General features: G+C 32.1%; 1 protein-coding gene across 1 annotated transcript; it reads left to right on the top strand.

Moving 5' to 3' along the window:
* Positions 1-9,584: 9,584 nt before the first annotated feature.
* On the top strand, positions 9,585-11,844 carry LOC126702648 (uncharacterized). Its single transcript, XM_050401412.1, has 2 exons — positions 9,585-9,749; positions 11,427-11,844. The coding sequence occupies exons 1-2, from the start codon at positions 9,602-9,604 to the stop codon at positions 11,594-11,596; spliced, it is 318 nt and encodes a 105-aa protein (XP_050257369.1). The 5' UTR covers positions 9,585-9,601; the 3' UTR covers positions 11,597-11,844.
* The last annotated feature ends 3,217 nt before the right edge of the window (positions 11,845-15,061 follow it).

The following is a 15,061-nucleotide window of genomic DNA, read 5'->3' as shown; positions in this document are numbered from 1 at the left end:
GCCGTGCTAAGTGGGCCTATGGCCCGATCCGAGGACAATAGACCATCCGAGGAGGTCCAGACAAGATTATAAGGAGAATGGAGTAAAGAGAAGAGTAGAGATAATATGAGATAAGTCCAACGAGTGTCCGAGGATAAAAGCCATCTCGGCAACAAATATCCGAGGTGGCTAAGAGTGCCATATCATCATGGACATTCTTCGAAGTTACATCACCACTAAGAGTTAGACGTTGGACAAGAGATAAGAAAGGAGAAGGGCAACAAATATCTTCAAAAAGCTACTACCTCTGCATTAAATGACTCCCAACCAACTCTCTGGCCGCATTAATGTGGAGGTGATGCCTGAACAGTGATCAAGCAGCCTTACAGCTACTAGTTGATGGTTTTGGGAGGTGCTGGATGGGACAGGAAGGAGTTTCCCGAATCTAACCTACACGTGTGTGGTAGAGATGATACACAGATTGTAGTATATAACATCGGAAGATGTACTAAAAAAGGGGATCGGGAAAAAATAAAGCAATTTTAGAATAAGACTGCGAACTCTTGTATAATTTTACGGATGAACAAGACAATATAATATAAACTCCTCAAGTTACTCTGAGGACGGATTTTCTCATCCTACTTGTGTCTAACAGCCTTAAATTACCAATTTTTATCATTTTTCTTTTGGAATAGATCTAGTTCTTTCATCCATACTCTACAAATCCATTGTTTGGGCCGCTTGGGCTAGAACCCAATCCTATATTGGGTCCAATCCAATTTTAGTCCTTACACCATTGTTTCTTACGAAGTTAGAACATTTGCATAAGCTTATGCAAATTTTTTTGTCTATTTTAGCATAATTATTTACTTTTTTTTTATATACTCAATTTTCAAAATACCCTACATTAGAAAATATCGATTTATGCTACCTTCCATCATAATACTATTTCCTTATCAATTTTTTTATTATTATCTCAAATAATCTCTCTATTTCTCAAGAAAAAACAACTGCCCTCAATCTAAATAATTTTTAAAACATTCATTTGCATAGCTAAAGTAATTGTGTAAATTTTCCCAATTAATCAACCCCATAATACACACATATCAGTCTATATATCATTGTACAAAAATACTTTTGTGCTATAGTAATTGTGTAAATTTGAAAAAATATATTTGTGCTACAATAATTGTGTAAATTTACACAATTATTGTAATGCAAATGTATTTTTGCATAGTGCATAGACTGATGTGAGTGTATGACTAGACACATTTGGGAGCTTATGCTATTTTACAATTGCTGCAAATGCTATTACATTGAAATTGATGTAAAATTAGGGGAAGGGGCCCAATTTTTTTGAAAAAGGGGGCCTAAATATAAAATTGTAAAAATTATACCTCTCTCTCTCTCTCTCTCTCTATATATATATATATATATATATATATATTCTTTTTTTTTCTCAAGATTAGGGGCCCCGGGCCTCCACCTAGTTTCATCCCTACACCTCTAACCCTAGTTAGAGACTTAGCCACACATAGTTATGGAAAAGAAAAAAAAATCCATTAAAAAATGCTAAATGTTAAAAAAAATAAAAGAGAAGATGAAAAAATTTCTAGGATTTTTCCTTCTCTATAACCTCAACCTCCTTCAAAAGAAAAAGAGAAAATCCCTCAAATTTAGGATGAGAATCCCTTGATTTTCGAAATTATTTTTACTGTCAGTTTCCAACCCACTTTTGACCTCTAACACCATTTTTTTTTTTTGAATTTGTGGTAAACTAAAAGGTTTTAGATATTCGAGTTTTCTTTCTGCGGTTTCAAGAATCATGTTAATTGGACATCTGTGTAAGAAGTTATGGCGAAAATATTGAAATAGTGCAGGATGTTTCCATATTAGGACTTTTCCAATTTTGGCTTGAACAAATTTCTTTCTTCCATTTTTTTATTCTCACATGTTTTTGACTTATTTAATACTTCAAAAATCATGCTCCAATTGATATTGACCATTGGATTCTCTTTGTTGCTTGTTTGAATTATTAATTGACTGGATTTAATCTCATACAAGATAAAAATATATGTAATGAGTATATTAAATATTTTAAATATAGTCCTCTAAAAATAGTCCCCAAAAATAGTCTCCAAATTACATCATGTAAAGAAAATAAACTCATAATGAGATTATATTATGTTTTAAAAGGTTTACTGACATATGCCCTTAGGGCATACATTAGTAAACTATTTTAGGAAATTTTTTATGGATAAATGAAAAAGTTACTAACTTTTTTGACAATTTTTTTAATCTCTCATAAAATATTTCTAAAAATAAATAATTAATGTATGTCGGTCATACATTAACAGGACGAAATAGAATTCAAATAGCAATAAAATCTCTCTCTAAGTCTAATAGCATCAATCAATTAATGTCAATCAGCATCAATCACAATCAATTAGGTTCAACAAGATAGTTACAATCAATAGGTCAAATTTGGTGTCCAATCTAAGTATGTTTTCTACTGTTGGAATTTAGATGATTTTACTTGATAGAGTAAAGGACAAAGAAAGTATGAAAATGAGAGATATTAGAAAATACAAAGAAGCAACCACGTTGGATACTCGTTAACAAGACCATCAATCAGCAAGTTTTGTTTTGCTACTTTCTACTTTTCAATTTACATCCTCAAGTTCTACCAAAACTTAGACGATCGATTTCTTAACTTAGTCATATATGAAGCGATGGCTTGGTTTTGATGGGAGTCGGTGTATAGTGTACAGAAAATGTTGGATTGTGTGGCCAAATAGTCCACAATGTGTGCAATTGTTAAAGATTATATGAATGGTGCATTTGGATACCGTTTATTTTGCTGAAAATTAAAAATAATAAAAAAATAATTTTCGGTTATTGTTCACTTTTTAAATTACTGTTTATTTGCCTTAATATACTGTTCATGTCCTATGAACAGTGCAAGAGGTGCTGGTAAAAAAAAAAAAAGAAAAAAAAAAAAGGAAAAACGCAAAATGTGGACATTGGACGTGGATCCAAACGTTCACGAAAAAAAACATTGCACAATATTGTATATTATAAATAAGATAATTACGAATAATGAGGATTAATGCATGTTTGCCCTGAATGGTTGCGTGGAATTTGACTTGGTCAAACATGCAGATGAGATATCTCAGAGATATATAATTGTCATATATATTCGACACAAATGAAAAGCATAAATATGATATTTTCACTTGTCAGTATCAATATTCATAAACTTCACTATCTTCAATTGAACAACTCGCTACGCAGATTATCCTTACAATAATTTAATTTAATAAATATATTTATGAAATATGGAAAATTATGAAGAGACTACCAGAGATTTTTTGTTGTCATTTAAGCCATATTTATTTTCAATTGTACTTTGTATATGATCTTTCAGATTGTATTGTCTAAATATGTTTCGGTAATTGCTTTGATGACAATCAGGTGACCGACCTTTCAACTGCATAGGAACCAGCTCCTGGGGCAAATACGGGGAGTTTATATAAAAGAATATAATGTAGTGGATATTCAGAAGTCTAGGGTTTATAAGAAAAGAATAAAATGAATAGAGACAGATATAAAAATTTGATGTAGAACAAGTGTCTCTAGACTTTCTTAAGAATTTGGATATTCAGAAGTCAAGGCGTATGGTTGTGTTATTAAGTAATCTTTGTCATTTCGGGACTAATTTTTTTATTTTTTATTTTTATCTTAGCTATTTTATTTGGGTTAGTGATTGTGAATGAAATTTAGGGGTGAAAGTTCAATTAGTGTGTAAAACACTAATAAATGTTTAGACCCCCAATTTTAACAATACCAACACAAGTTTATACACAAACAATATGTGTGCGGAATGATGTATATAAGTTATAACCAAATAGGTAAAACACTTTAAACCATAATTAATCACAAACACAGCAGCAATTAAAAGGTAAAGAGGAAAGGAAGAGAGATGCAAACACAAAGATAACACCGGCACGTGATATCGAAGAGGAAACCGAAGAACTTGGCGAAAAACCTCTCCGCCGCTCTCCAAGCGGTCAAATGATCTACTAAAGAATAAAGTTGGGATACATGAATAGCAGAAGACCCTCCAAGCCTAATCTATCTAATGCACCTAAGCCCTCTAAGTTTCTTGCTCCAACAGGGTTATGCTTAACCTTATATTCTTTAACTTCCCGGATCCCGCAATAAGCCCATTGCATCAGCCAAGTAAATTGGTCATCTCCAAACTGCTTCCCAAGCTCCAAAATACCTCCTCACTGATATGGGTATGGTGAGATAAGGATTTGGTAAAATGTACCTCTCAAGGATATGTCAATGGAGAGGGTGAGAGTAGAGGAATTTGGAGAATCAAATGATGAAGATTATGGATGAGTTAATCTTGTTTCTCTCTAGTGTTTCTCTCTCAAAATTCTCTCTAGAAGCTCTCTACATTTCGTGGGTATAAGGGTATTTGTAGTAGTGTATGTGAGGAATGTGAAAAGTCAGTTTTCATCCAAACAGGGTATTTTGGCGACTCAGCCTTGCGAGTGGAATGAGTCGTGAGTTTGAGTCGCGAGCTAACTACCTGGCTAGACTGTGCATTTTGTCCTATGGTGCTCCAACTGTCGTGACCCTTCAGTTTCCTGCATGCTTTACACTTGTGCCACTTTGGCGACTTGCTAGTCGCGAGTCAGTAACGAGATCTAGTCGCGAGACTCCTTTGATTTCACACATCTTGAGTTTTCTTCACACTCTCTCACACACAACCCTTACATAATTCCCACCTAAATACAGGGTATCTAATTGCTAAAATACAAGCAAATTTGGCATGGAATAAAACCAATACTTGATTAAATAAATTCAACCTTACAAAGGGTATTTTTGTAAATTTCATTTTTAGAGAACTATCCGAAACCCTAAACGGCTTCTATATAAATATGTATTTTTTCTAAACTGAATTCTCTGAAAATTTCTTTAATTTTTGGTGGATTCTAGGTTTTTTTTTTCTTTATTCATCAAAGATATCATTAAGTTAGAATGATATTTAGCTTCTTGTGTTTCTGTTATGCATTTTGGGGTGAACATGAATAATGAATTGGTATATCTTTATTGGACAGCTACGCGAATTGCATTCCCAAGGTTTATATGTTTTGCAATTCAATTTAGAAATTTGAAGGCATCCGCATATATTTTTAAGGAATACATAAGTTAATTTGTATTACTCCACATTGGATCTTTGCAACCTTACCACATGTAGAGATTTGATTGACTTGTCTTTCAAACCCATGTTCAAGATCAAGTCATAAAAGTCAAATCGGATATTAACATTAGTGTTGGAGGCGATTACACTGAATAAGTTGATATTCTACGTGATGAAGGCTACTAGTGCATCCTGAAAATTACATCCAAACCAGAAATTAGCAAAAGGAACACCTGTAAGAGTAAACCAACGGTAAATGATAATAATTTTCGTTAATGGATAGCAAATGAGAGAAAATTATTAGGGATACATGAGGAGAGAGAAATAAGGCATTCTTTATGTACTACTCAATGGTAGAGTCAGGAATTTTTTATGTACTACTCAATGGTAGAGTCAGGAATTTAGGTCGGGGGGCAAGATTAAAAGACAAGATTGAAAATAAAAAATTAATCTGAAAAATATTAATCAATATTAATAACTAAATAAATAAACAACTATATGCTTTTTTTTTGAGAAAGTTTCAAACTTATGGCGTCCGCTCCTAATGCTAACTCTTTATTATCAGACCAAAACACCAATCGGTTTTTGGTGTAGGCAGGGATTAAACCCTAAATCTCTTATCCGACCATCAAAGACTTTATCAGTTGAGTTAACTGGAACTCACAACTATATGCTAATGTAATTGTCATACATAATCTAACATAAAATGTAAACTTTAATTTATTTTTTCACACCTAGCTTAATTTACTCAATTGTCTTTGACGATTTTTTATATTTTGAAACCTCTGTGTGATTAATTTCTACACACTTAATAGTCTTAACTATATATTTCTCAATATATGTGATTAAGCAATCGTTCATCTATTGATCTCTCAATTTAAGAGTAGTTGTTGCAATTGGTAAGATCAATGCCAAGGTCACTAATGAGTAAGCCAGTGAATATAAAACATCATTTCTCATTTCTACCATCTTTATAGTGAGCTGTTCAATTCCTTTAAGAGCTGAAAACTCTTTAGTGGACTGCATGTCATGGATGTATGTCTCAAGTTGGTCATCCAAGTGAGTAGGAGTGTAAGTCTATTAGTATTAGGAGGTAAGAAAAGCTCTGTGACTTGTGAGAATTGAAAAAAAAAAAAAAAAGTATGACAAGTGAGTACAATAAATAGAAAAATTACTTGTCCTCGATGTAGAGGGGCAAATAAGACATTTTAGTTCAATATGGTAATAGTATTATAGAGGTTTTTGTGAGTTCGAGGGCACTTCACCCACCCCCCCGGTACTACTATACAGTATATAGTAAACACAAATAAAAGTGACACTGAAAAGAAAAATTAACATGTAGAAAAATAATGAGGGATGGGTTAGCGTGCGTTAATGCTGTTTTCTAGTTCTTATGGTAGTTTGGAAGTGAAAAAAAAAAAAAAAAAAAATCATATCTTTCCCTCCCAACTTGTTTGGTTGGACCACACTTGTATGTGTTTGGATTGGGCTATACTTGCCCATCAATGTCTACTCTAGTATTGAGGATTAGGCCTTCATTAACTTCTGGGTGACGCTTTCCTCGTTGGGATTTCTTGTAGTAGGCCTAAAAAATAAATTGGCCTCCAACACCTCCCCTATCAAGAACATTTATTTTTGACTGTTCAACAATTGCACTCTGTTTATGATCTATGTAATGTGCTATCATCCACAAAGTCAATTAAAGTTTTGGACTTGTGGGTTAATGCTTCTAATAACTTGTAAAACCAAATAAGTTAGAATCTTCCTTTCACGAATGTTAAAAACTTAATTCTATCACAGTTGATACTTAATCCTCTATTACTTGCACAGGTGAGAAAAGCACATCACACTCTTATATAAATAGCAATTTCATTTTGATTAACCAAACATTATTTTTGTTTAACTAGCTAGTTTCTCTTTGGAGGAAAGCAGAGGGCAGTGGAGACCACTGGAAATCAAATCACAATGATTGCTATTAAATTTTTCAAGAACTTCTTACGCTATCTAATTTATTATTCACAACAATTCCATAAGCATAAATACTTGTTGGGTGTGGGGGATAAGGTTGGGATTCAAGTCTTCAAGAGAGAATTTTACACATATATACACTTAGATTAGGTTAGAGTAGAATTACTATCTTGTATATATAAAAAAAAATCTCAAGTATTAAATATAGAGTGGTATAGAAGAGAAATCTTGATTATATTACTGAACTTCTGTCCCAATCTATAGCATTAATGCATGCTGTAGCCGATATTTTTGTGTCAAAATTAAATCCGTGTGGAACATTATTAGAGTTTGAATGAAAGTTTTTCAACCATGGCTTGCTAAAAGGCAAAGTCCATGACTAATATGGTCGTAAGTTCCTAACACAGAACAGGAAGAAATTGCTATTCCTGGGCATGTGCTTGTAGCCTTTTCAACTTTGACGCTCTAATAAAGGAAAAGGACTAAAGATTTAATTGGTCGGGTCGGTATAGTAAGTATTAATTGGTATGGTATGGTATGATACGTAGGGTAAAAAAACCATAATTTTTTTAATAAGTGGATAATAGAAAAAAGGGAGGCAAAGTTTGAATCACATACATATTATGATACCATAAAAAATGTTATTACTACAGGATTATAACTTGAAATCATAACCATGATTTCAGATTATTTTTGTGTCACACATGCTTTTTCTATTGTAACATGAACTATGGACCCTAACTAACAAGGCTGGAGCTAGGATTTTTTGTTTGGGAGAGCCAAATTTTGGTATTAATATATTAGTTTCAAGTTAAGATAAACCATTGTACACATGCGTAAACGTACATACACAAATATAAACATTAATATTTTGATATAGAGTAGGTCATAATTTATAAATATATTATATATAAAATTAACAACTTTCAAATATATACATATTTACAAGATAATTTTTTAGGGAAACTTATCATCTTTTAAACTCTAATGAGTATACAAAAGCTGTCTAGTTTGATATTAAATATGTATAAAAAACGAATTAGAGAAAACAAAAACTAACTTCTATTTTTATAGCTAAATATTTAAAGTTTTAATACTTAAAAATAATTTAAAAAAAAGGGGGGGGGGGGAAGGCCCCCCAAGCCATGCTATAGCACCGCCCCTGCTAACTAATCAATAATAAATTATTCAGCAAAAAAAAAAAAAAAAAATCAATAATAAATTAAATACGTTTTCCCATGGCAGTTCATGCATATGAATTTGGACTTATTCCTTTGTACGATTCTTAATTGCTTTCTTCTTGAAAGTCTAACCTAGAATAATGCTTATAAACATTTTATTAATTCTTGATCCCGAGTTAAAAAAAAAAAATCTAAGAAATGATAGTTTGAAAAAAATATTATCATAATGTCAAACGTTTTTGTAATCATGATATTCAATAGTGTGATATTGATGTTTAAATCTGCTTTTAGAATGAATGGTTCTGAAAAAGTTTTACAAATAGATGAAAAATACTCCAATTGGTGTATTATTAAATCATATAAAAATGTTAGATTCTTTTCAAAATAATGTAATTGTATTAATAATACATGTTACAATTGCTTTCTGAAAAAATAAATTATGTGAATTGGCTATATAAGTATGTTTTCAACAAAATTAATTAACATTAATAGGTCAAATTTGGTGTCCAAGCTAAGTATGTTTTTCTGCAGCTGGAATTTAGATGATTTGACTTGATAGAGTAAAGGACAAAGAAAGGAAGAAAATCAGAGATGTTACAAAAATACAAAGAAACAACCTCCTTAGATACTTGTGAACGACTACGAGAGAGGGATTGAGAGCCATTTCATTCCACATATACACCTCTATAATATTAGGTGCAAATGATAATTAGAAATGTCTCCAAAATAAATACTATTGAAAGGGTAAGTTTTTTGATCCAATAAAGCAGAAGAAAAGTTGAAACTTTTTTCTAAGAAAGAAGAAAGAAAATTCATATTATTGACAATTGAATTAAGGAAAATGCTAACGATTGCTTTTAGGGTAATAATTAACAATCCATTTAAAGAAAGTTTTTATGAGAAAAGAAAAAAAAGCAATTAATGTTTTAACAATTTTTTTTTCATTTCTCATAAAAATTGTATCAAAACTTTCTTAAAATTGATTGTTAACTATTTTTCTAAAGACACCCGTTAGCATAATCCTTGAATTAATAGAATGCTTTGGTATAATATGGATGACAATAAACCACGTCTTAAGGAAGTGTGGAACAGAAATCTCATAGACTATCTTATTATTGGATGTTAGTGAAAGTTTGTCAAACTTAATTAATTAAGCACCTAAAAGGCAAAGGTGGTTGTGGCCTTTTCAACTGTAACGTACGCACTATTAATAATGGAAAAGGACTAAAGAAACTGCAGAGAAAAACACAAAAGAAACATGGCTGGATGGCTGGGTATATATATTGTGATATTCACCCACGCATCTCTTCCACAAGGTATCATGAGTTCTAAGGTCAATAGAGGTCTACTCCTTGGTCTTCTTCTACTTACTGCCCTATCTCTTGCATGGAGCTTGTTTTTCACAGGTAAGACTGTCTCAGACTTAGAGTAGCACTTTTTTCTTTAAATTTTATATTGTTTGGCATGTATATATATAGCTATAGCTTCAAATTTTGTGTTCTTTATTTGGGTATACGATAAAGAGAGAGGTATGGTATGGTGAGCCTTTCGTTTAACTGCTCTGTGTATACCACCATATTAGATGCAAATGAATATTAAACATGTCTCCAAAAAAAAAAAAAAAAATCAAAATACTTGCGCATTAGATGGCTGTAAAATGAAAATTTTATTTTGACTCATATGTGTTCTAAGTTCTAACCAATTTATTTTGATATAAATTGAAAATTATAGTTTAGAAGTATTATTAAGTACACTAGAATTATTAATTAATTATCAATTTATCCCAATTATATGATCTATAATATAGAAGTAAAAATACAAGATTTGGTGATGAATTGGAAAATCAATAAAGTAACTCTTCGAAGGAAAAACTACGCACTATGGGGACAAAAACAATCCTCTAAAAAATCCACTATGAAGAAACAATTACAAATGGTTTGAACTTACTAAATCTTCGTAGCCTAGACTCTCTATGCAACCTTTGTAAGCGACTCAGTTGTCTTCCTACAGTAGTAGTCACAAAAACTCTGAAATTCTTCTATAGCGATTTTCTTCATACGAACCAGAACTTCTAGTGTATTCGAAGGTACCTTCGTGAAGATCTATTTTACAATAAACTCATTGAAATAATTATGTGGTTTCAAGAAAGACGTAAAAACTCAAGGTATATATATAATTTCATTATTATTGTTATTTTTGTTTAAGAAAGTGTTTTATATGGTTGCAAAAAACAGGGTTGAAACCTAGCATAAACAATTTTTCTAATAAGATTTGGATATCAAGTCGCTGCAATTTTGCTTGAGCAATCTCCCCCATCTCTCACTCATTTCAATTTTAAATTTGTTCAAATTTGTGTCCGTTTTGATGCCCCATGTCTACTTTTCAATAAAGAAAATTTCACTAGGAAATTCGTTAGGGTACGAAAGACAACTCCTCAACTATAAGCATATCATAACTTTGTCATTTTTGAGCACCTTTTAACTTGACCTTTGCCTAATACAATTTAAACTTAGCCCTAATACAATTTAATGAATACCACCAATTTTGACATAGTACTAGGATTTTCCAACACATCTATAAATACTAGACAAAACTAACTCTGAAGTCTGAAGCCTCCATACACACTATTAGATTACGATAAATGAATAGTGCATAATGAAGTAAACACTTATAAGGGTAATTATAGAATCTTTCAAAAGTACAATAATTGCATACTTCATCTTTTCACATGATAGTGGATCATGCTAATTAAATTTATGATAGATCGTCCAATATTCATGTTAGAGTAGGGTATATACATTTATTTCACTCCTAGAGTATTTTATAATTTTGCCGCTTATAAAACACAACAATCCAATATCCATTTAGAACTTCCCTTGAACAATTAGGCTTCAAGCAAGAAAAAAAAAAGAAAAAAAAAAAAGAAAAGAAGAAAGAAAAAACCCCAACTTGAACAACTATGTGGAATAATCTTATAACCAAAAATTGTAGTGGAATATTATGAAGTATAATAAAATTATGTCTTTTCACTTCCCAAATAACTGTATTTATGATCTTTTTAACTTGGTATCTATATTCTCCAGATGAGAACATGAAGAAGTTAACTGAAGCAAGAGATGGAAAAGAATTGTTTGGAGTAGACTTATACCAGCGCAGTCTCAGTCCGTTTAAAGTACCTGGTGGTGCGTTTAAAGAACCTGCACCACCACCACCGCGACCTCATGGATCGCCAGGCCACAATCCTTCCCCCTAGTGGGCAAATGGCAGCGTCAAAATAGTATGTGTAATTGTCATTTTGGTTCACTTCGAAGATTACAACCAACTCTAGGGAATGTGAGTTATTACCATGTTTGGTTTGTTATTTATGCAACACAAACACAATATGGGAATGTAAGATTTTAATTAAGTACACATTTGGTACATTTTTGAGAAGAAGGACATTGAAACTTTATTAATGAAGAAAATTAGCCATGATCGGCTACAAGAATATCTTAAAGGTGAGATGAAGCATCCTTCATCCACATTGATAAACTTCTAACATGTCTTGCATATTTATATAGCTAGATTGTGAGCTACATTATTACCTACCCTACGAACATGTAAAAAAGAAACACAATGAAATGTTACTAAAGTAGGTAATAATGATAAGAATGATAGTTTTCAAGGCGAAACTTAAGAAAAGTATTTTAGTTGCGGTTCTTTAAATTCTCCAATTACATCACTGCATGAGGTGAATTTATCCATGTAAGCATTAACGTGTTAACCATGCCATGGGAGGACCAAAGCCAAGGTTTGCGACTGTGAGAGGAGGAGATTGGCTAGAAACATAGTCTCTAACTCCAGCGTCGGTGTGGCAGATGGTAATATCAAGATCTTGTAGGATGATCTCTCTCTCTCTCTCTCTCTCAAGATCTTCTCCAACTCTTGGGAACTTGTTGGTGAGGAAGATGATGTTGGCGGCGGTGTGGTGGAGCTTGGAGAGGTTTTGAGGGAAGGAGGAGGGGGAGTAGTGGATGTTGAGGTTTGAGAGAGACAAACTGTGGCCGGTTTTTTTTTTGTTTGATCAGATATAAACTTAAAAGTGAGGTTAACACCGTTGACTATTATTACAAAGTAAAATACAAGGCTACTACAGATCGAGGTTCATTTTGTTTTGAATAATGCTAGAGATACAAACTATTTTACAATTTTTTTTACAAACTGCTGATGTTGTGAGTAATTATTGGTAAATTAAAAAGTAATATTAATAGTGAGCCTAAATGAAAATCAATAAGAAGTTGACCACATCAACATTTTGTAAGATTGTTGTAAAATAGTTTGTGATGGTAGCATTACTCATTTTGTTTTTTCTTTGAAATTGACCATAATGAAGTTGCAATTGACACAAGCTTCAGCTTTTTTATTTGGATTAATTTATTTTGTTTAAAAAGAAGTGGGATTAAAAAAAAAAAAATTATACATAAGCAAATGAGCTGAAAGAATAGAATTTTAAATAAGCTATAAAGAAGTCTTTTTACTTCCCAATTAACCAAACCGTCTGTATTAATGTTCTTCTTCCTCTTTTTTTTTTTTTTTTTTTTTTTTTTTTTTTTTTTTTTTTGGGATAAAAATACCATAACTTTATTAAGAAGAAGATAGTCTTAATGTTCTTCTTAATTAGGGACGGACTCAATATTTCAAGTTAGGGGGGCCGAAGTATAAGAAAAAAAATCATAAAATTTTAAATAAGCATTTATTTTATTTTTATTTGAGAAACACACACACATATATAAATAAATAAGCATTTATTTAGTATTAAAAAACCATTAACAAAGACAAACACAAATACACAAAATCATTATTTCGTATTACATTAAGCAATTAACATTAATACCAAAACTAATGTCGGACAATAAATTCTAGGGGGGGGGGGGGGGTGTCGTGTTTGGAAAACTAAGGAACAATAAAAGAAAGGGATACATGAATGAGGAAACCGCACTTGGACATGATCAATTGAGCCTTGGTTCCTCTTAAATAGAGTCCTCTAAAAAAGGTCCCCAAATCACATCATGTAAAGAAAATAAACTCATAATGGGATTATATTATATTTTGAAATAGAATTCAAATAGCAATCAAATCTCTCTCTAAGTCTAATAGCATCAATCAGTTAATGTCAATCAACATCAATCACAATCAATTAGGTTCAACAAGATATAATTGCAATCAATAGGTCAAATTGGTGTCTAATCTAAATATGTTTTCTACGGTTGGAATTTAGACGATTTTACTTGATTGAGTAAAGGACAATGAAAGTAAGAAAATGAGAGATGTTGGAAAATAGAAAGAAGCAACCATGTTGGATACTCGTTGATAAGACCATCGATCAGGAAGTTTGTTTTCTACTTTTTACTTTTCAATTTACATCCTCGAACTCTACCAAAACTTATCTGATCGATTTCTTAACTTAGGCATATATGAAGCCATGGCTTGGTTTTGATGGGAGTCTGTGTATTGTGTGGAGAACATGTTGGATTGTGTGGCCAAATAGTCCACAATGTGTGCAATGGTTAAAGACTATATGAAAAAGAACATTGCATAATATTGTATATTATAAATAAGATAATTATGAATAATGAGAATTGCATGTTTGGTCTTGATTGGCTGTGTGGGATTTGACTTGATCAAACATGCAGTTGAGATATCTCAGAGATATATAGTTGTGAATGGGGTAATGAGATGGATAAAAGATTCAGAATTATCTTAAAGTTCCATCTCCTAATTTGTAGGAGCATAATGAATTTTGGAATTGTTTAACATTCATCTCCTCTCTATTTCACAAATGGAGGGTGTCCATTTTATGGGCAGGAACAATTTGAAATAAATCTAAGGTTTAAAACGTTCCACCTCAATTAAAATCTAATAATAGGACAGGAAGTATTGTGTGATCGAGATACAGAGGCTGATGAAGGGAAGGTGCACTTTTCCCCTAGCTAAAACCCCGGTTTGAAATCTGTACTGTGACTTTTTGCCTAAAATCGCTGAACCAAAAGGGGACGTAATGTGTTGACGAAGCTTACTTCTCGAGGAAGTAGAAGAAAGCTGAGAGAGACTGATTCGACTGCTTTCGAGCTTTCGTCGCTGTTTCATTTTTCCAATGGAGACTAGAGAGTGTGTAATGACAGTGGACGACCAAGACTTTAATATGGGAAAGTACTAAAGATACTGCAGAGAAAAACACAAAACAAATGTGGCTGGGTGTATATATATATATATAATATTGTGATATTCGAAGGAAATGTACACGAAATTTCCAGATCTGTGAGATGTAAAAATAGAGAAAAATATGGGCAAAAAAAAAAAATAAAATTACACAAGATAATATTTACGTGGTTCGGCAATTTACCTATGTCCACGAAGTTGCAGAGATTTCACTATTCTCAAAGAAAAGTATAAGATGTGGCAATGCATTTTTTTCTCTCAAAACAACATAAAACCCTAATCTCTCCAAAACAATAGTTTTTCTATCCTGCGCATAGGATTCACAATAAGTTACAAAATAGGCCTATCGTCACAAGCCTCCGCTCCATGGACTAAGCCTAAAAAAATCTCTCATTAAAAATTGTAACAATATTATTTTGGGTCGGGTCATAATCCAGATCAAACACAACTAAGTTTCGCGAAACCTGATAATATTCACTCACGCATCTCTTCCACAAGGCATCATGAATTCATAGGTCAA

Source organism: Quercus robur, chromosome 10, assembly GCF_932294415.1.
Source record: "Quercus robur chromosome 10, dhQueRobu3.1, whole genome shotgun sequence".
Taxonomy (NCBI): Eukaryota; Viridiplantae; Streptophyta; class Magnoliopsida; order Fagales; family Fagaceae; genus Quercus; species Quercus robur.
This window is presented reverse-complemented; position numbering and strand designations above follow the sequence as displayed.